This window comes from Syzygium oleosum, unplaced genomic scaffold (genome assembly GCF_021117445.2).
Source record: "Syzygium oleosum isolate NSW1041296 unplaced genomic scaffold, Sole_v2.1 Sole_v2.60, whole genome shotgun sequence".
In the NCBI taxonomy this organism is placed as follows: Eukaryota; Viridiplantae; Streptophyta; class Magnoliopsida; order Myrtales; family Myrtaceae; genus Syzygium; species Syzygium oleosum.
In genome coordinates this window covers 151,125-171,943 of record NW_026607544.1, presented here as the reverse complement: position 1 = coordinate 171,943, position 20,819 = coordinate 151,125, and the positions used below count along the sequence as shown (strand labels likewise).

At 41.6% G+C, this 20,819-nt stretch overlaps 2 protein-coding genes across 4 annotated transcripts; both read left to right on the top strand.

Moving 5' to 3' along the window:
• Positions 1-2,907: 2,907 nt before the first annotated feature.
• Positions 2,908-9,905, top strand: LOC115690403 (uncharacterized). The gene is made up of 9 exons (XM_030616733.2): positions 2,908-3,075; positions 4,425-6,047; positions 6,231-6,457; positions 6,542-6,874; positions 7,538-7,784; positions 8,012-8,140; positions 8,225-8,440; positions 8,592-8,715; positions 9,365-9,905. Exons 2-9 carry the CDS (start codon positions 4,497-4,499, stop codon positions 9,601-9,603), a joined length of 3,066 nt encoding a protein of 1,021 aa, XP_030472593.1. The 5' UTR covers positions 2,908-3,075; positions 4,425-4,496; the 3' UTR covers positions 9,604-9,905.
• Positions 9,906-13,663: 3,758 nt separating this feature from the next.
• On the top strand, positions 13,664-20,735 carry LOC130134440 (phosphatidylinositol 3,4,5-trisphosphate 3-phosphatase and protein-tyrosine-phosphatase PTEN2A-like). 3 transcript variants are annotated; one of them, XM_056307801.1, is made up of 13 exons: positions 13,664-13,818; positions 14,533-15,040; positions 16,257-16,358; positions 16,441-16,497; positions 17,966-18,031; positions 18,159-18,335; positions 18,442-18,528; positions 18,626-18,690; positions 18,760-18,836; positions 19,303-19,349; positions 19,453-19,583; positions 19,669-19,738; positions 19,922-20,735. In XM_056307801.1, exons 2-13 carry the CDS (start codon positions 14,597-14,599, stop codon positions 20,429-20,431), a joined length of 1,833 nt encoding a protein of 610 aa, XP_056163776.1. In that variant the 5' UTR covers positions 13,664-13,818; positions 14,533-14,596; the 3' UTR covers positions 20,432-20,735. The 3 variants fall into 3 exon arrangements, with proteins under 3 accessions (XP_056163776.1, XP_056163775.1, XP_056163777.1); XM_056307800.1 differs by having other exon boundaries at positions 13,671-13,875; XM_056307802.1 differs by lacking the exon at positions 13,664-13,818 and adding an exon at positions 14,255-14,411.
• Positions 20,736-20,819: the final 84 nt, after the last annotated feature.

Here is a 20,819-nt window from a genome sequence, read left to right as displayed (position 1 = left end):
TGACTATCTAGTGGCAAATGAAAAAATGGGAAAGGCATTCATTATGAAGCGTGCAAATCTCCAAAGAGTATGGATTGAGAAATTCTTAAGAGAGCATAGTCAATGATACTTTGTTTCTAGTTTTGTTTTCAAAGGAAGTCTTCCTTCTTTTTATTTTATTATTGTGAGAATTGCCATGTATTGTTATCGTATGATACTTGAGATCCTGTTAGCTTGAAAAGAAAGGTTAAACTTCTATCACGCAGCACATGAAAAGTAAACTAATTTCTTTTTTCTATTAAAATACTTATTTCTACCATAAGGAAAAAGAAATGCTGATAAAAAATTAATTTCTCTCATGCCCTGAAGAGACCCGAGAAAGGGTGATAGAGTTGGGAAACTAGGCACGAACAACGAGGTCTTTGACTCGGCCTTGAGGAACCTGGGCCCAGCCTTTATGTACTTAGTGTCCTGGCCCAACTGACCAAGAACCCGAGCACAGGTGTCAGGATTCCCGTGCCCAAGTTCCGAGGACTCTGGTCCAAACGTCAATGTCTAGCATGTGTAGTCCTTATATCACATGAATAGTGCATGTCTTATATAGGAAAATAAAAGAAAGTTTCCATTTCCAAATAACGGAAAATGATTTTCAGTTCATTTTCAAATTTCAACCGAAACACTGAAAAACATTGTTATTTTCCCGAAAATGATTTCTTGAAACACAATCTAGAGATGTCAAATTTCCGCAAGACAAATGGAGCCTAAATCAGTGTTGTTTTGCATCTAGTCAAGCAATCAACTTGAACAAATCAAAGATTTATTTCAGCATCTGTTGTCCACAGAATTCGAGAAAGAATATGGCTTGCTAGCTGGAACCTTTGCTTGGATATTGGCGAGGATGAACATAGAACTTCAAAGGGTTGAAAGCAAAATTGATGTCGAAAGTCGGAAAGGAATATTTACTTAAAAGCTGTGGTGCAGCCTTGCCACATTATGCAATATCCATATTGAAAATTCCAGTATCTATCGAGCTATTGAATAGAAAAATGCGGCTTTTAGGTGGAAAAACAATGTTAAAAAATCTAGCCTGCATTGGAGGAAATGGAAGCATTAAAACTCAGAAAGGATAATGATGGGATTGGATTCAAGGACTTGATCACCTTAATAGGGCAATGTTGGTGAATGACACAAACTCCAACCTCACTGTGGAGTCACATACCAGAAAGGTTTTTATTTTCCTCATTATGATTTTTGGCATGCAGGGAAGAAATCTCTCCATAGTAGGGCTGGCAAAGCTTAAAATGGGTATAGAAGAGCAATCTCCCATTCTGTTATGTGATCTGTAGAAAAAGGGGGGAAAATAAACATTTGAGAGAATAAGTGGCTTCAAAGAAGAGTGATTAGGGGGGCCAGCAACCAGGAGAGAGACTCACAAAGTTGCTGACTTAATTATTAGGGATGATGCTCAATGGGATGAACAAATTCTGCATAACTAGTTTGATGAGTAAACAGTGAATGAAATCCTTGCAGTTCCTATAAGGACTCAGTTTGCAGAAGATAAACTGGAATAGAACAATACCGGGTCGGGATGTTATACAGCGAAGAGTGGCTACAACAGACTCGGAGAGGAAATCGATAAACCAAGTCACGACTTGGCTCCGGCCTCTCACCGGACACCACGAGCTTATAGAATAAGGTATGGCGGGTGAAATCCATTCCAAAATCAGGTTTTTCTTACGGGGTGGATGCTAGAATGCACTACCAACAAAAGATCGCATTTTCGAGAGGAACGCTATACCTGAGCCTACCCATTCACTATGTCGGCAACACACCGAAACCATTGAATAAGTGCTCCTCCTTTGTCCCTGGACGAAGCTTGTCTGGTCAGATCTAGCTCTGAACATCAAAATATGGAGTCAAGGGTTGGCTCTTATCTTAAAATCAGCTCATTAAACTCACCTTCTTCGACTTACTGGGGGCACCCCTATGGCTCATCGGAGAATCGGAGAAACGACTCCCATCTTCAGAAAGCAAGGACCAAATCCAAGAAATCTCGTGGGACTTAGCCCTTGCAATGCACGACAAAATCATGAAATGGACCTCAAAAGACATAGAAAAATTTCAAAGAACAGAGACTCAACTCAGATCTAGCAACCTACGAAAGAGGATGTACTGAAAATCAACATCATTGGTTCCTTCGCCGAAGGAACGACTCAAGGTGTCTGGCTGATGGTTTTCGCTCGATCTGTGAAATAGCCAGGACCACTCGATTAGAAACCCTGGCTCCTGTGGGAGCCCTAAAGCACCTCGCTTTGCGAAAAGAGAGAGAGTTTCCCACTCGAGTCAAATTGTGCTGATCTAATAAACAGACTATCAAGCACAGATCACCCCGAAGTGGGAAGTCAAAGTGCTTATCGAAGAAAGCCGTGATCTGACGTTGACAATTGTCGGGCATTCAGTTGGCTCGTTGTTTAAGAGAGTTTAGTGACGGATGCGAGTTGTCGATCCTCCACAAATCCCATAAGATTTTTTTTTATGTTGCGAACCATATTTCATGTATTCTCAACTTTTGCCTTAACGAACGAAGGAAAATATTTTCCGGCCCCCGGAAAAATAAATTTCTCGTCCACGCACGCTCAATCGGTTTTCTTTCATTTGGAAATTCAGAATCGTTACACGCAACGGAGAAACAAACTAGGCGTGCCGCGCATAGCTCGCGAACTGCAAACAAGTTCCCAAAAAACGAAAAAAGTTCCAAAGAGGAGGAAGGCCCACAAGTCTCTTTGGACCGGGCCTGACAAACAGGCCCGGCCCGCGATCTCACCAACCCGTGTCCGAATCTCGATTCGGTTCGGGTCGGTTCGGGTTGGGCCCTCGCCCGCCACCTATCCAAGTCAAAGCTACCCGAGGATGCGTAAAGCGAACAATCTGGGACGCAGAGAACTCTCGCAAGAAGAAAAAGCGAAAGCTGATATTCAGAAGAAGGAAGCAGGGGAAGGAGGAAGGAAGGAAGAAGGGGGGGCGCGTGGCGCGCACAAGAACGGCTCCTAGGGTTGTGGCGTCGATCCGGCCGTCTTGCTCCCTCTCGGATTCTGGGTACGGACCACCTTGGTCGAGTGCTCTTCCCGAGCTCGTCGCTGGTTGCCCGATTTTCCGGGAATCTCTTTTTTTGTCTCTTGCTTCATGTTCTTTGTGGGTTTGTCTGGGTCTGATCTGGTTACGGAGCCACGAATCAATCCGAGTGTCCTTGGTCGCTGCTCGAAGTAGCGCTCTTGGTTTCGCTTTCGCTGCGGGTTTTTTTTTTTTTTTGTCGAATTTGCTTGTGAGCTCCGTTGCTGGGTATTCTTTCCGTGTTTCTTGATGAGGGTCTGGGTTGCCTCGTCGGAATATGGGCTGCCGCAGCGCATGGCGGATCGGTTTTCGTCCCGGGTGAGGCCGGGGCTGCTGGTAGATGGTTTTGTGTGATTGTGGCATCGGAAGTGCAAATCATTTCGTGATGAGGATACTATTGATCTGCAGGAGGCTCGGGAAGAATTCCCTGTGTAGTTTTGCGAGTTAGATTATATGGGTCCTGGCGGATCTTTGGTGGTAAAGCAAGTTTGATTGCGGTGATTAGTTATCAGTTGCATGCTTGCTTGTAGGTTGCCCATCGTTCTTGGAACTTTTGTAAGAAAGGGTGCATGACTGTGCTTCATGTTAAGGAACATGTCGGGGTAAAAATGTTTCTCTTCAAATGGTTTCCTTTGAAAGTCTTCAAATGTTTTGAGTGAAATTAGAGCAACAATGAAAGTCCAATTTCTTGTGATTTTTACTGGGCATAGACTGCCTGACAGCAGTACTCATTCCAATGACCTGTTCCAAAGGCTGATTTCTTTTCCCGGTCATGTGTCAATCCATTATTATGTCTTGATGGCAGGAAAAAGGAAAAGTTCTGGTACATCAAACTAAAAAAGAAAAGTGCAACAGATCACATTCTAGAAGAAGTGGGGAGAAAGAAAGCTAGAGATTGGATGGGCATAGGATTTTATCTCTCCATTTCTTTATTGTTGTATAGAATTTTTCTGGGAACTTGTCATTCTCTCTAATTGTGTACCTTTCTAAGCAGTTTTACTCATCCTCTATTGTCCAGGGGATGGTACAGTTTTAGCTTATGGTCCAGTTGTTTCTCTAAAGTTTTGCAATTCCTTTCTCACTGCTTAGATATCAGAAATCCACCTTCTTGGCTTCACATATCTTTTCACCATTTACATTTTTTTATATTTTTTTGGCATCTTAAATTTCTTATGCTTGTTTGTCTATCCAATTTTTCTGTTGATTTGAATCTGGTCTAATTGCCATGGATAGGATCTCCTTTTTATACTGGGATTCCTAATCTGCCTCCCTAATTTTATTATCATCACTATCCTGTGGCTTAGTTACCCACTATCTTCATATTTTCTTTTCAGTTAAAGCAGATGATTGTAGTTTGAGCTTGGGGGTTGCCATCTCTGGTTTCCTAGTCAGTTGCTCGGATAACAATGGTTTGGTTTAGGACAAGTTCCAGTGCAGCAAAGCTTGTTGTCAGGAGAGCTCTCTCTCAAGGTAGATCCTATGTGACGAGATCACGAATTCTTCCATCACAAGAGCGATGTTTCCATGCTACAGCTTTTAGACCAAAGGCACAATCTGCTCCTGTCCCACGCCCTGTTCCGCTCTCAAGGCTTACCGATAGCTTCTTGGATGGGACAAGTAGCGTTTACTTGGAAGAGCTTCAAAGGGCATGGGAGGCTGACCCAAGTAGCGTCGATGAATCGTGGGACAACTTTTTTAGAAACTTTGTGGGTCAAGCAGCAACATCTCCCGGCCTTTCGGGGCAGACAATCCAAGAGAGCATGCGTCTGTTGTTACTTGTGAGGGCATACCAAGTAAATGGTCACATGAAAGCCAAATTGGATCCTCTGGGTTTGGAGGAAAGAGAAATTCCAGATGATTTGGACCCTGCTCTTTACGGGTTCACTGAAGCTGATCTAGACAGAGAATTTTTCTTAGGGGTGTGGAGGATGGCTGGCTTCTTGTCTGAGAACCGACCAATCCAGACATTGAGGTCCATTTTAACCAGGCTTGAGCAGGCTTACTGTGGGAGCATTGGCTTTGAGTATATGCACATTGCTGACCGCGAAAAATGCAACTGGTTGAGAGATAAGATTGAAACACCAACACCTATGCAGTACAATCGCCAACGACGTGAAGTTATTCTTGATAGGCTTATATGGAGCACACAATTCGAAAACTTCTTGGCCACCAAGTGGACAACGGCCAAACGGTTCGGTCTTGAAGGTGGTGAAACTCTGATTCCTGGGATGAAGGAAATGTTTGATAGGTCAGCAGATCTTGGGGTTGAGAGCATCGTCATTGGAATGCCTCACAGAGGTAGATTAAATGTTCTGGGGAATGTTGTTCGAAAACCACTCCAACAAATATTTAGCGAGTTCAGTGGTGGTACAAAACCGGTGGATGAAGTCGGGCTTTACACAGGTACTGGTGATGTGAAGTACCACCTGGGTACTTCCTATGATCGACCAACTCGGGGTGGGAAAAGAATACATTTGTCATTGGTGGCAAATCCAAGTCACTTGGAAGCTGTGGACCCAGTAGTGGTTGGTAAAACTAGGGCGAAGCAGTATTACTCAAATGATGTGGAGAGAACAAAGAATATGGGTATTCTGATTCATGGTGATGGTAGCTTTGCTGGACAGGGTGTGGTGTATGAGACTCTGCATCTTAGCGCCCTTCCAAATTATTCCACTGGTGGGACAATACATATAGTTGTAAACAACCAGGTTGCCTTTACCACTGACCCAAGGGCTGGTCGATCATCTCAGTACTGTACTGATGTTGCTAAGGCATTGAATGCCCCCATATTTCATGTGAATGGTGATGATGTGGAAGCTGTTGTTCATGTCTGTGAGCTTGCAGCAGAGTGGCGACAGACTTTTCATTCAGATGTGGTGGTTGATTTAGTGTGTTATCGTCGGTTTGGACACAATGAGATTGATGAACCGTCTTTCACTCAGCCCAAAATGTATAAGGTCTGCATCCCATGAGAAGTGTTTCGGTTCTTTTATATTGTTGAGCATCACATGCTTTGATTCTTTGAATTTCAGTGAAGTCTATATATACCTGAGTAAATTGTTTTCCTCTACCACCATGTTGATTTTTTTCTCGTCTATTCAGGTTTGTAAAATTATTTTTGCGACTTTTCTTCGTTTCAGGTTATTCGAAATCATCCTTCAGCTCTTGAGATTTACCAAAAGACACTCTTAGAGTCTGGGCAGGTTACCAAAGAGGACATTGAGAAGATACAAAGCAAGGTTAATACAATACTCAATGAAGAATTCCTCGCCAGCAAAGATTATGTTCCCAAAAGGAGGGACTGGCTTTCATCTCACTGGTCTGGGTTCAAATCACCTGAACAGGTTTCTCGCATCCGAAATACTGGGTACGTTCTTCGGCATTGCATGCATACGTAAAATGATTTTGTTTACCAACTTACTGTTCTAAAACTTTTTCTGCTGTTATTCAGTGTGAAGCCAGAGATTCTGAAAAACGTTGGCAAAGCAATTACAACTCTTCCTGAAAACTTTAAGCCCCACAGAGCAGTGAAGAAGGTCTATGAACAACGAGCCCAGCTGATTGAAACTGGGGAAGGTATTGATTGGGCGGTGGCAGAAGCGCTTGCGTTTGCCACACTACTCATAGAAGGTAACCATGTTAGGTTGAGCGGTCAGGATGTTGAAAGAGGTACCTTTAGTCATCGGCATTCAGTACTTCATGATCAGGAAACTGGGGAGCAGTACTGCCCTCTTGACCATGTGGTGATGAATCAAAATGAGGAAATGTTTACAGTTAGTAACAGGTATATGCTGCTGCTAGTTCATTCTCAAGAGTTAACTATTCTTTCTTGGACTGCTATTGGCTTCTTTGGCCTTTTTTGATGAGCTGTCCTTAATAAAGTGTTTTCCTAGACCTTTTGGAGCCATTTATGCATATTCTCTGACGTAGACAAACAAGGAGAAGCTCCTTGAATATTAAAATTTCTGTTAACTGACACAATGCAGATCCCACTCTATATACATGTACTTTATCTGGAGGATGAACTTTTTCTAATAAATAGGAGTACGAGAAGCTTCATTTGCTGCTTGTTTGAGATAGCTGCACCATTTAGTCATCTAGATGATGCCTGTGTTTCAGGCTGTACCTGAAGATTGCTTGTACCATGTATTTAGGTAGTGCTTTAAGCTTCTAGCTGTGATTTTTCTTCACTACATGTGGTTCTGAATATATGTGACTGAATTTGATGTAATGCCGCGCTTAGAATGTAAGTTGGTTTTAGCTATATGTTCATCCTTTCCTGTTTAGGTTAATGAACACCAAACACTGGTCCATTACGATGAATTTCTTTTTCCTTTCACTTTAATCCTTCACAGTAAAATATGGGACATAAGCAGCTCTCTAAATAACAAATGTTTAGGCTGCTGTCTGACCTTTTTTTCCTTTTATCACTTTCTCTTATCAACAGCTCACTCTCAGAGTTTGGTGTTCTTGGGTTTGAATTGGGCTACTCTATGGAAAATCCGAATTCCCTAGTACTATGGGAAGCTCAATTTGGTGACTTTTCCAATGGAGCTCAAGTAATTTTTGACCAGTTTTTGAGTAGTGGGGAGTCTAAGTGGCTGCGACAAACTGGGCTTGTTGTGCTGCTTCCTCACGGTTATGATGGCCAGGGCCCTGAACATTCAAGTGCACGTTTGGAGCGATTCCTTCAGGTATTCATCTGAAAAGCATGATTATTGTATGACCATTATATATTTCTTGCTGCTCAAAGGCTCAAGATCTACTTTCTGCTAATTTCTTGTGGTTGAAAGAATGAGAATTATTCAAATCTCTCTTTCTCTGTGCACACACACACACACTCACCCCTCACACTTGTAGAATATGTGTTTTTTTTTTGTATGCATCTTTGGTTAATGTGTGGTTATGAACTTGATGGCAGATGAGTGATGATAACCCGTATTTGATACCTGAGATGGAGCCAACTCTCCGAAAGCAGATTCAGGAATGCAATTGGCAGGTTGTGAACACCACAACTCCTGCTAATTACTTCCATGTCTTGCGAAGACAGGTCAGTGCAGCTAGGTGGTTCATATTCCTATTTTTGCTCAAATTACCATTCAGCAGTATCTGAAGCTATTGTCAATTACTGTAGATTCACAGAGAATTCCGTAAACCTCTCATTGTAATGGCTCCTAAGAACTTACTTCGACACAAGGAGTGCAAATCAAATCTATCTGAGTTCGATGATGTACAAGGACATCCAGGTTTTGACAAACAGGGCACTAGATTCAAGCGCCTCATCAAGGACCAGAATGATCACTCAGATCTTGAGGAGGGCATTAGAAGACTGGTTCTTTGCTCTGGAAAGGTATCCCCCGTCTTTGCTTTTCATAAATCAGTGTATAGTCTGATAAGTTGTTTCATTATGTGTCACGGCTGGTAAAAGGATAAGCTACATGGCATTGGTCTCTTTGCCTAAGACATTTTAGTCAAACGTTATCTGAATTATTGGACTGCAGATTTACTATGAGCTTGATGAGGAGCGTAAAAAGGTTGGTGGAAAGGACGTTGCAATCTGTAGGGTGGAACAGCTGTGTCCCTTCCCATATGATCTTGTCCAACGAGAGTTGAAGCGATATCCGAGTATGTTTTCTTAACTTGCTAATTTTAGTGCAACTAACACTACAAACACATATGCCCTTCGAATGTTAGAAAATTTCTCTATTTGTTATAAGTATTTTATTATCTGCTGATTAATAAGCTTTAGCTTTACTCTTACCTTTGTTGCTTCACCACTTTACTTCATGTACTCACTAGATGCCCGGACCTTACACCTATCCTATCACATTCTTGTGGATGTCACATGGATGCATCCCAACTGAACTGAATAACAGAGAGTGGATACATATGGTGGAGCTAATGTAGAATTTTTTAGCAGCAAGAGCAAAATTTTTGTTCAGTTTCTGGCAAAAACAAAGAATGTATTGATGTAGCGAGAGTTTGGAGCTGTGGATGTCTGGATGCCACCCTTAGCCCCTCCTTTTGGTGATAGGGTTTTATCATAATATTAGTTCTGGACACTGCATTTCCAAGGGTCCTCCGTTTCAATTGACTAATTAGTAAACAAGAGCACTTGTGATCTGTTTCCAGGAGCCTGTCAATTGCGCAGTCAATTCATATTGCCCCTTCACCCCCCTTCACCCCTGAAAGATTGCACAGTTGACAATACTACTTCCCTGTGTTATAAACCCTGATCCTGATGATTGATTGAGCCTGTCTTTTTTCTCTTCAGATGCGGAAATAGTTTGGTGCCAGGAAGAGCCTATGAACATGGGTGCTTACAGCTACATTGCACCCCGTCTCAGCACTGCAATGAGAGCACTGAGCCGAGGAACTTTCGAGGACATCAAATACGCCGGTCGTGCTCCATCTGCCGCCACAGCTACTGGATTCTATCAGGCGCACGTTAAGGAGCAGACCGAGCTCGTGCAGAAAGCCCTGCAGCCTGAACCAATAAACCATTCATTTTAGAGCTTGTTCTACCGGAGACCGAGGGACTAGCAAAAGGAAGAGTTTGTGATGAAGGGTACAGGAATCCTCTTTTAATTTCTTATACTTGAAAATCCATTCTATTTGCTATTTTCTTCCTGATGTGCCTGTTGTGGGCGCCTTGATATTTCCGGACGAGTGTGTCGCCGTCGAAGTTTTCTATGCTTGCTCTATATACTGCGAAAAGAGCGGTATTGAAATAAAACTGAGATAAAGCCGCCAACACTCCATTGAGATGCATTATGTCGCAGTTTTCTTTATTAATGTGGAGATAAAATGCAAAAGGTCTCTCTCTCTCTCTCTCTCTCTCTCTCTCTCTCTCTCTCTCTCTCTCTCTGGGGATGCGCGTGCGCGCCAAATCAATCTCCGAGAAGTGTAAAGACAAAGATCAGTGCTGTGTTTTGTAGTATTATATCTCAGTTTGTTGTTTCGTTTTTAACAATATATTTTGCAATCAACAAGTTGAGTAACCCTTTCCTTACTAGATAAAGTGGTGTCTTGACTTGATTGAATCATTTAGATCAATCCTATACAAGGTTATCAAAGAAGCTTAATCTTAAGTGTTGAAATGGGCTATAAAAGTGACCATTTGGATGATCAAATGGGCTATAAAAGTGACCATTGATTGCTCAAAAACTAGGTTATGGTGCAAAAATATTCTCAAAATGTTGCCTTCAAAAGTCCTTAGAATGTCCAAATTAACCAAATGACCTGCGCCAGTTAATATCTTGTGGATCCATGTTTGTGAGTTAGACAGCCTACACTTCTTGGCAGAAGCTGAAGAGGAACTAGATCCAAGCTCCGTAGATACTGGTTCTTATGTCCAAAAAAAAAAAAAAGATACTGGTTCTTCAATGAGACTCATGTCTGATGCCCAAGGGCAATCATAGCCGTTGGATTTTCTGGGGCTCGTGTCATGTGGGACGGGACTTAGGTCCGGGTAGAGTTTTTTCACTCCATTTCTTTTATGAAAAATGAATGATTTGGAAAACATTATCTTAAAAATGATCGTTTATGTCGCATGTCATCAATTAGAATACAACGAAAATAAATCCAAACTATCGCTTGAAATTATTAATGAAACAAAGTAATATGTAAAAAGCATAAGGGTGAACTTATTTCCACCCCAAATTTGTAACCACAACCATTTATTTGAACGTTGTGTATTATGCTTAGATTTTAGAGACATCGAAGCATATGTTTAACCAATAAATGACATTGTTCATAAGAAAAATGCATTCATAACGTAACCTAGATTGCTAGAAATTGTCCAAGTTAGCGTGCCATATTGTATGGCGGGGATAACTAGACTCTACATCAACAATTTTTTACAATAATTGGCAGAAGAATTATATTGGAATTTTGCGCAAAAGAATTAGGACAACATTGGCAGCATTGGAAAGTTTTTGATTGAATTGGTATATGCACATTGAATTTAGGACTGATTTATTAATTATCCCCACAAATTACAAAAGCTCCCCCTATATTATATAACAACCATAATAACAGCAGTACCAACAACAACAATAAGAAAGTACTTCGATGACAATTATTAATTACATAAGTACATATATATGTACTTATGTAATTAATAATTGTCATATATATATATATATATATATATTAAACCCCACCAACAATGGCAATAATCTCAGAATTTTGAAAATATTATGGGTGACCCCTAAACTTTGCCATCATTGCACAATAACCTCCCGAACTTTAAACAGAGACAGATTATCTCCATAAACTTTGGCACGGTTAGAGAATAGTCCACAAACTTTGAAAAGGTACAAATTAACCCCCAAATTTTGATTTTTGTAGCAGCTGCTGGTTTTCTCGTCTGCATAATCTTTAAGTGTTAATTAAAAATAGACCAACTCAATCTTCTTGACAAATTAAGTAACCTCCACTAAGTTTTCTTCTTAACTCCATTAACCATGCATCAGTCTTTATCTTCTTAACTTGGTCAAACCACGTGGTAGGTGTTATTTTGGTTGAAAAATTTGGGTTAATAGATTTTTATGTAACACTTAACTACTATATAGACGGGAAAAGCTAACGACCGCAGCAAAAATCGAAGTTCGGGGAATGATCCGCGAATTTTTCCAAGTCCGCAAAATTATTGCATACCGGGTCAACGTTCAATAGCGTAATCTATAACATTTGAAAATGCTAAGCCTTGTTTTCGCAATGACGCCAAAGTTCAGAGGGACATCGATTAATTCTCCTAAAATTTTGTGAATAGTCCGGAAATGTATTCCATGAATATATAAGGGATGAAAGCAAGAATAGGTCTTGTACACTGCTCTGATGTTGTCTTTGATCTGTAATTTTTAACCAGTTTGGTCCTCCAGAGTGTCGATCCAACTCAATCACGAGAGTCACTGTTTGCCTCTGCACTGATCTGGGCGATGGCAAGCACCTCATTGTGGCTGCACATGCGAGGGCTAGTCGGCCGTCGTTCGCGAAGAGGGGCGGCGCCGCCGCCCCCTCCCTTACCTCCGACTCTTTGCTCGTTTTGTTCTACCTTTTTTTTCTTCTTTTTTTAAGGATTCGTTTGTTTCGCGAAAATTGAATAAATTGGAAAACATTCTCCTAATATATGATCACCTGTATGGCTTGAAATAATCATTCAATAAAAAAAAAATTTCATTATCGACAGCAATTTATGTCTAAATATTTTCGTGAACGATGAAATTATTTGTTCGTTTATTCATTTTCGTAAGCGACACAGGCGATTTTTTCCCGCAAAACAAACCGGCGCCTTTTAATGTTACTAAAATGCTGATGTGGCTCTCGCCCCGTCTCGGAGTAAGATTAGCATGTTAGATGTTAGCCGAACCAAATTGATTTACAGACCAAATCGATCAAGATTAAAGTTTAAGACTTCATCTCTTTCACGAAAAATGAATAATTTGGAAAACATTTTCCTAAAAACGATCCCTTATATCTAAATATTTTCGTGGGCGACGAAAATATTTCAATTCCGTTCAATTTTTATAAGCAATACAAGCGACCTTTTTTTAGTAAAATATTTTCCAAATCATTCGTTTTTCACGAAACAGACTTAGGCTCCGTTTGGTTCAGCATTCCCAATGCTCATTTGGCCTCTAAAGTCCCTTGGCCAAATGCAAATGGCGTTTGGCAATTTTTTTTACTCACTTTGGGGAAATGCAATTGCATTTGGAATGCTGGCCAAGGGACCTTTGGCCAATGCACCTCTGAAGGTGCTTTGGGAAGTTGCATTTTCGGAATGCAACTTGTACTATTTATCGACACTGTTCATCTTCCCCAAACCGACGTCCGGAGGGTCGCGCGACCCCGGCGACCGCCGCCTGGGGTCGCCGGACCTCGGGCGGTCGCTTGGATCGCGCGACCCAGGCGAAGCGTTGCCTCGGTCGCGAGACCCAGTGCGACGCCCGAGGTCCGGCGACCCCAGAGGCGGCCGCCGGGTCGCGACCCCTGTGCGGTGGTGCCGCCCGAGGTCCGGAGACCCCAGGGCGGCGGTCGCCGGGTCGCGCGACCCAGGCGGTGGTCGCTGGCGACCGAGATCCGGCCGTCGGCGGTTGGGCGGCGACCGGATCCGGCGGAGGCGGTGGCTCGCGATGTAGCTCCACCGGAGTTTTTTTTTTTAAAAAAAATAGCAAAAGTCCTTTAGCCCAAGTTGATTTTATAAAACACTTACCAAACGCTACTTGCATTTCGGAAAACCCATTTAGCCCAAAGGTATTTGCATTCCCCCAAATGCATTCCCCCAAAGCCGAACCAAACGGGCCTTAGCCCAAGGGCTAAATTGAATATCGAAGAAGAAGATGAGCACAAAGGCTAATTTGCGAAATTGCCCCCACGGAATGCAAAGATTTTCGTTGCAGCCGGCATCCGAAGTTTGTAAAGAGAGACCCCACCGTGGGGGAATTCCTGGCGGCCGCGGGCTCCACGAGCCGTCCGATCGCGCGCCACCCTCGCCCGCAGCCGTCCATCTCATCTTCCTCTCTTCTCCCCCCTCGTCGTGTGTAAACGACACACTCTCTCTCTCTCTCTCTCTCTATCGATGCTCCTCGTCCTGATCAAGAACCTGGTTTTTTGGGTTTGACCTCCGCAGCGAAACCGCGACGTTCCACCACCGCTTTCCCCGCGACCCCGAATCGAGATTCCTGCAGGTCCCCTCCGCCCCGCTTCGCTCGCCGGAAACACCAGGTGGGTCGTCGCCGCCGCCGCCGCCGATCTTGGCCCCGTATCGTCGAGCTCGTGGCGGTAAGCTCCGGAATGCTTTGGATTTCGCGCGGTGCGTCGTTTGGATCTCCGTTTCTTGCTTCTTGTTTCGAGAGGGTCTCCGTTCGCTCGTGCTCTCGAGCCGCGCGCGCCTTGTGGGTTTCGGTGAATATGGGGGTGATGGCAATGATCCCGTTTTGGGGGTGGGCGGAATGGCCGCCCGCTGTGTGGTTTGGGGATTGGCCGAGCTTGGGTTTTTCTTGGCTTTGGTGGAGCTGGAATGGGTGTTGGCTAATTGCTCCTGTCTGTTCAGTTTCAGTGGGGCTTGATTAGTGTCTTTTAAACTGTTCGTTTCTGTTTTGTCTTCTCCAGATTGCCTTTTGGGTAGGTTTTGGGGATCTGCATTGGTGGCTGTTGCTCTTTGGAACCGGTAAAGCTTTCTGGGTTGCTTTATTTTTCCACCCTAATTAATGGGAAATCCCATTTGCAGTCATGGGGAATATGAAGAACATCAAGGGGCTCATCATTGATTGTACCCTCGATGGTTCTCGATGCTCTTATATAGGAAATTTAAATAGGTAGCCTGGCTCTGGCATAATTTTCTTGGAGGTTTTCTTCTTTGATGTTATGTGATCTGAAGCATTGTAAAAGTGTTCTCCATTAGTATTTTCTTCTTTCTTCTGACTCTCAGTTGTGCAGGGTTACTTGCTGCATGCGACGGTGACATCTTCTATGCTGAACTCTCATATTCTTCCAAGTTTCCATGGAAAGCGCTAAGACTGGTGAAATGGACAAGGAGTCAGCTGATGCGTCCATTCCCGCAGCAGCTAGTCATGTGGAACCTCCTCCTGTCATTGATCCCGCACCAGACAGTTCTGCCCGAGATGGGTCACCTCGGCTTTCTGCTGCTGGCATTTCATCGTGGGCTAAAAATTTGAGGATTCCTCAGTCTCTATCAACTGCACAAGATGACTCCGCCGCTAGCAATGGTGGTAAATCCACCTTTGCACGATTCACTAGTGGATTGGGTTTACGATTGTCTCCAAGATCTCCTCCAGCGGATGACAGTATTGGTAGTCCTTCAGCAGCACAGCCTGGTTTCATTGGAACAATCACTAAAGGGTTGGTTGATTCCTCCAAAAGTGCGGTGAAAGCAGTTCAAGTCAAGGCTCGTCATGTTGTCTCTCAGAATAAACGTAGATACCAGGTGTCATAGTGTTGCTTTCACCTTTTATCCTAATTTGGTTTAAGACTTTTCTATTCGAGTGAATTGGCTACATCTATTAGTGCGTGCACCCTAGGACCTTGTTTGCGTGATCTGACTATTGTTCTGTTAGCTCAAGCTATCCTTTTTGTCGTGAATTGCACTAACAAGCCAGTTTATCATGTTATGTGGATCCATTAATTCAGATCTTGCACTTAAATCGGGGAACCCATTTAAAGTCGGAAAAGAATTATCCTCACTCGCTAGCTTTAGAACTGTACAGTGACAAGTGTCTGGTCATGTTTTTGGGAAAATGAGTAAGTATGGCATAACATACTCTTTCAGCTCTTGATATTGTAGGTATCGTGAAATCAAAGATTTCATACTTATTACAGGATTTCTAAAATTGTTACTTTCCATGGCAATGCATATGCACATATTGAAAACATTTTTCTTGTATGAAAACATATATCTCCTTTGTTTGTGGAGTCAAACAACTGATGTAAGATCTCAACATTCTTCATTTTTCCCTTAAAAGGCTTAAGTTCTAAGATGAAATCCTTGGATCAGCAACCTAGTACATGCATGTTGAAAGTTGGAACTGCATTTCATAACATGTGGATAGTCCCTCCTGTCATCACAGAATTAGAGCGCCACATCTTATGTCAGTGCACCAGTCGGTCATCACACTTTAATGCTAGGGGCCGTTTGGTTTATGAAAATGTTTTCAGTTTATTTTGAGTTTTCAAAGTTCTTGAAAATATGTTTGATCCGTGAGCATTAAAATTTTCAGTTGGAATGAAAATTTTGAAATTTTGATTATGTTGTTTCCACAGTTCTCCCTTAAAATGAAATTTGTTAAGCCTCTTATAATTAAGAAAAACATTTTATCAAAACTTTAGAAAGACTGTCCATCAATAGGCTATCTCATATGAATGTTAATCGAAGAGTTAATTTATAAACCTTGTATTCTTTATTATTCTTTTCAGGTTCAGCTTATACTCTTGTCAAAATAAATAAAAACGAAAAAGATAATAGAAAAGCAGGGAAAGTCTGCAACATTTGTAATGCTTCGTGAAGCTTACAAAGCTTTGCTTTCACATGAAGCTTTGTCTCGATTAAGCATTACCAGCCTTGATTGTAGCTGTGTGGTTTGAGTGTTCAATTCTTATAATAGAAATAAAATGTGAATGAGCTTGATGTTGTTCTTTCTCTTCAGGAAGGAGGATTTGATTTGGATATGACATATATCACTGAGAACATCATTGCTATGGGTTTCCCTGCTGGGGATATGAGCTCTGGTTTCTTTGGATATGTAGAGGTAATTGAACTATTTCCAGTAAAGCAAGTGAGTACTCTTATATCAAGTTGGTTATTGTTGAAGTTGTTACACGGGTGTGCAGGGGTTCTATCGCAATCATATGGAAGAAGTGATTAAATTTTTCGAAACCCATCACAAGGTAGGTAATGAGTCAAAAGTTTATCTGATAGTCTTATCGGAGGCTAATCATGTTATGAGGTCAATGTATTTCAGTTTTCAATTATATCAGCCAATTTTTGCTGTCGTGGTGTAAAATATGCAGTCTTGCCTCTAATTTGGAAGAGTTGCACCTCTTAATTCTCTGCTGTGATGTGTGCATTTCTCTTAATGGAGAATGCTGGTAGACTACCAAATTGGGAATGAAGAATAGATTATTTTATGGATTCAGAAGAGAACTGTTTTTAGCTTACAGTACTATAAGATTGGGTAGCAGGAATAGCATATCTAAAAGCATCCATGATGTTAGCCATCTTTATGTCTTGTATGGAGGAGTATTATTTCTCTAGATGTCTGTTTACCATTAGATATATCTTCACTTATCATTCATCTCAGAGAAGCTCGTAGTAGAACCAATCAGAGGAGAAGCTGCTAAGCTATGTGTTGCAATCACAATTACGGATAGCCGAATACATTGGTCCCCAGTAGTAGTGATTTTGAAAGTGAATTACTTATATGGTTGCAGTGCAGAAACAATCATTGAAATTTGATGTAATATATCGTCTACTGATGTTCTAGGTCAAGAGAGTTTATGTCTAAACATGTCTGAATTAATCATGTATTGGTCTTTTAGTTGCACATAGACATAGTAGAATTTTTTAGCATATTATTAGCAAGGAATGTGTTATTTTCTTCTTTTTGTTCCACTTGCCATAAAAAAAGCATTCTAGGTCCTTGATCTTGACGTGAGTGTGCATACTAGATTTGCAGTCGTGGAGTGCTGATGATGGGCTTGGCAGCTTATTAGTTGGCTTCCTCTTATTTTTTCAGACCTATACTAGTGCTTGGAGACCTAAATGGGTTTATATCCTGTATACTTTTACTCTTTGGCCACAAGCAATTGCTACCATTACTCCTCTGTACGCGACAAATATGCATTAATATCCAAATAGTACACCGATACTTCCTGTACTTTGATCACTGCTTGCTGTATGAAGATTCTCAATGCATGTCAAGATGAAGTATAGTATGCCTCTTTGGGCCAGCAACTTGAGCTTATGGTTGTCTCAGCTGGTCTATGAGGTTGATGGAGTAATTTATTGGCTTAAGGTGCACCTTATCTGGGCTTCCTTGTCATTAAGAGAGGAAGTAAAGTATGCTTCGGCATAATAAACAAGATATTTAGAGAGCATTACTGATTTGCTAAGATCTTTGGGATGGTAACATAGTCATATCAATCAGCAATATCACAAATCTATGAAGTAGCATATACTGAGAAATATCTATATTCTCATCTTTTCAGTGGGACTAAAGCGCAAGTTCTGGTAAAATTTGTCCTTTTATCTGGTCATATACTTGTTATATGTTGGCTTTGCTAGTCAAAGCTATAACTATTTCTGTGACTAATAGGTTACGAAGGCTTCACATACTTTTGTTGTCTTCTTTTCCAGGACAAGTACAAAGTATACAATCTTTGTTCTGAAAGGCTATACGATGCATCATTATTTGAAGGAAAGGTGTGTTTCAGCTGGTTTCTTTTGTTTATAGGGTAAATGGGGTAAAAGAATGCGGATGAATCATAAATATGAATAAACTAAGATATGTTGGTATACTCAGTTAGTTATTTTGGGGTGAACTTTTCAGGTTGCAAGTTTCCCATTTGATGACCACAATTGTCCACCCATTCAGCTTATAACATCCTTCTGTAAAAGTGCCTATGGATGGTTGAAGGAGGATATCGAGAATGTAGTGGTTGTACACTGTAAGGCAGGGATGGCTAGAACGGGGCTAATGATTTCTAGCCTTCTCCTATATTTGAAGGTATGACTCCAAAAGTTGCCATGATGATGACATACAGCTAGTGTTATCTTTAGCATAGAATACACTGGTTCATATTTTTCGTTCATTTCTTGGACATTCTCTTCAGTTCTTCCCAACCGCTGAGGAGTCTATTGACTACTACAACCAGAAAAGATGTGTGGATGGAAAAGGGCTTATCTTGCCAAGTCAGATTGTGAGTTCCTTTCTGAATTAAGATTAGTGATACACTTTGGTCAATGTCCGCAACATCTTTCATTCTGTTTGATAATATCATTGTATTTTCTTTCCAGAGATATGTCAAGTACTTTGAACGTGTTTTGACATACTTCAATGGAGAAAACCAGCCTGGGCGAAGGTATGTTGCTGATCCTGGATACTGCTTTTGTAGTTTTCCAACAGATTCTAAAGATCAGCTTTTCTGCAGGTGCATGCTTAGGGGATTTCGTCTCCACAGGTGTCCTTATTGGATCAGACCGTCCATAACAGTCTCTGATCATAATGGTCTGTGCTGGCCCGTGTGCCATCTTTATTCCTGCATGACCAATTCGTGTTGTAAAGATGGAAAATGATATTGTAATACAAAATATCTGATCTTTGGAGTCTTTATATCTTGGGATGTTTTTTCTGTTAAAGATAACTAAATTTGATGTTTCACGCATAGTACTTCGTAAGTAAGCTGTGTGCAGCGAAATACATTTACTTTTGTCTTTTCCTCATGAACAGCACAATATCACATCATTGTTATTCTTGTTGGGACATAGTAAAATAATTTCATGATCAAATGTTTCTTTTGGCTATTGATATGTGGTTGACTTTGGAAGATGGCTTTTCTTGAAATGAAATTCTGTTTAAATCTACTGTTGAAATGAATGGAATTTTGCCCTTAAATGGCGTTATAATCTCTTCAACATTCTTGTACGTTGGCCTAATTGCTTAAGTATTTACTATTGTATCTCTCGCTCTCCAGATATTCTATTTACCACTAAGAAGCATCCAAGAACAAAGGATCTGTCGGTAGGTCATAATAATTTTTGGATTTAACTTTTCCTCCTGTTACTGGTTGTTTTACTGTTGCCGAAAAAAGTAGTAGTTATTAATATATGCTTGTTTTGTACAGCCTGAAGATTATTGGTTCAGTGCACCAAAGAAAGGAATTATGGTGTTTGCTTTGCCAGGCGAGCCTGGTCTGACAGAGTTGTCTGGGGATTTCAAGGTTCATTTCCATGATCGCCAAGGAGATTTCTACTGGTTACATTCCGTCTCCCTAGTGATATATGTTCTCCTTTGTGCTTTTCTATGTTTGGAGCTCTCTAATCAAACTTATTTTGTTCAGTTGGTTAAACACAACGTTTATGGAGAACAGAAAGATCCTCAACACCAACGATCTTGATGGGTTCGATAAGGTAATCAACTCTTTGTAGTTATCGTTAGAATTCCTGTTTCTTTCTTTAAAAAAAGTAAGAACTAGAGAGTGATGATCCAGCTTGCTCCATGCATTCTGCTGGCCTTATTTGCTCATCACTTTAAACAGGCGAAGAATCATCCATTTAGTGTTAACATGAGGTTGGTTGGCATGAACTTTGCAGAGGAAATTACCTTCTCCCGGGTTCCAGGTTGAGATTGTGCTGGTGGATTATGATGGTGTGCCTCCAACCCAACCCTCCGCTCAAAGTGGGACCAAGACTTCCAGCGCCGCCTCGGACACTGCTCCTGCATCAGTTGTTGGCGCTGTAGCTGCTTCTGATCCCCGTGAAAGCAAAGACCCAGGAAGCAATGATAAAGATGACGTGTTTTCAGACAGCGAAGCAGAGGAAGCCGGTTCTTCTAAGAGCAAGCGAAGTCAACCGGCATCTTCAACTGGCGAAACTGTCACATCTACTACCCCCGCTTCAGAGAATAAAAGTAATGCAGATCAAGTAGCTAATGTGACACGTGCAACCGAGCAGGTCTCTCTCGGAAACTCGGGTCCCACCCCGCCAAAAAGTGATGTCATCCCCAGCCCCGAGTTCTCCACTTCAGAGAGTGAGTTCAAGGCTATGGCGGCTGATGCTTCTGTGTTCACGTTTGGTGATGAGGAGGACTACGAGAGCGACTGACCAATGGTTTGGTCATGCTGGTAGTGAAACCTCTGTGCGGCTATGTACATAGATTGATGAACTTAAGCTGCAGAATCACTGTTTACAACTCAAGCGGTTGATATTCATTTCTGTTTGATATTGTGACATTAGTTCCTGTTTCTGTCTGGGTCATTGTGTTTCTGTAAATCCAAAAGAAATGTACAATTTCAGGTATTTTGCTCTGTTAGCTTGAATTCATCCATTTTATGTCGGGGGATTCACGTGAAAAGGGTAACGCGATAACTTTGTAATGTCATATGGTATACTTCTTATCGGGACGAAATTAAGGATATCTGGGCCAACAAGCATTCATTTTGCAGCAACAGATCGAAAGGTTGACATATTTTGACCATTTTGCAAAGTACCG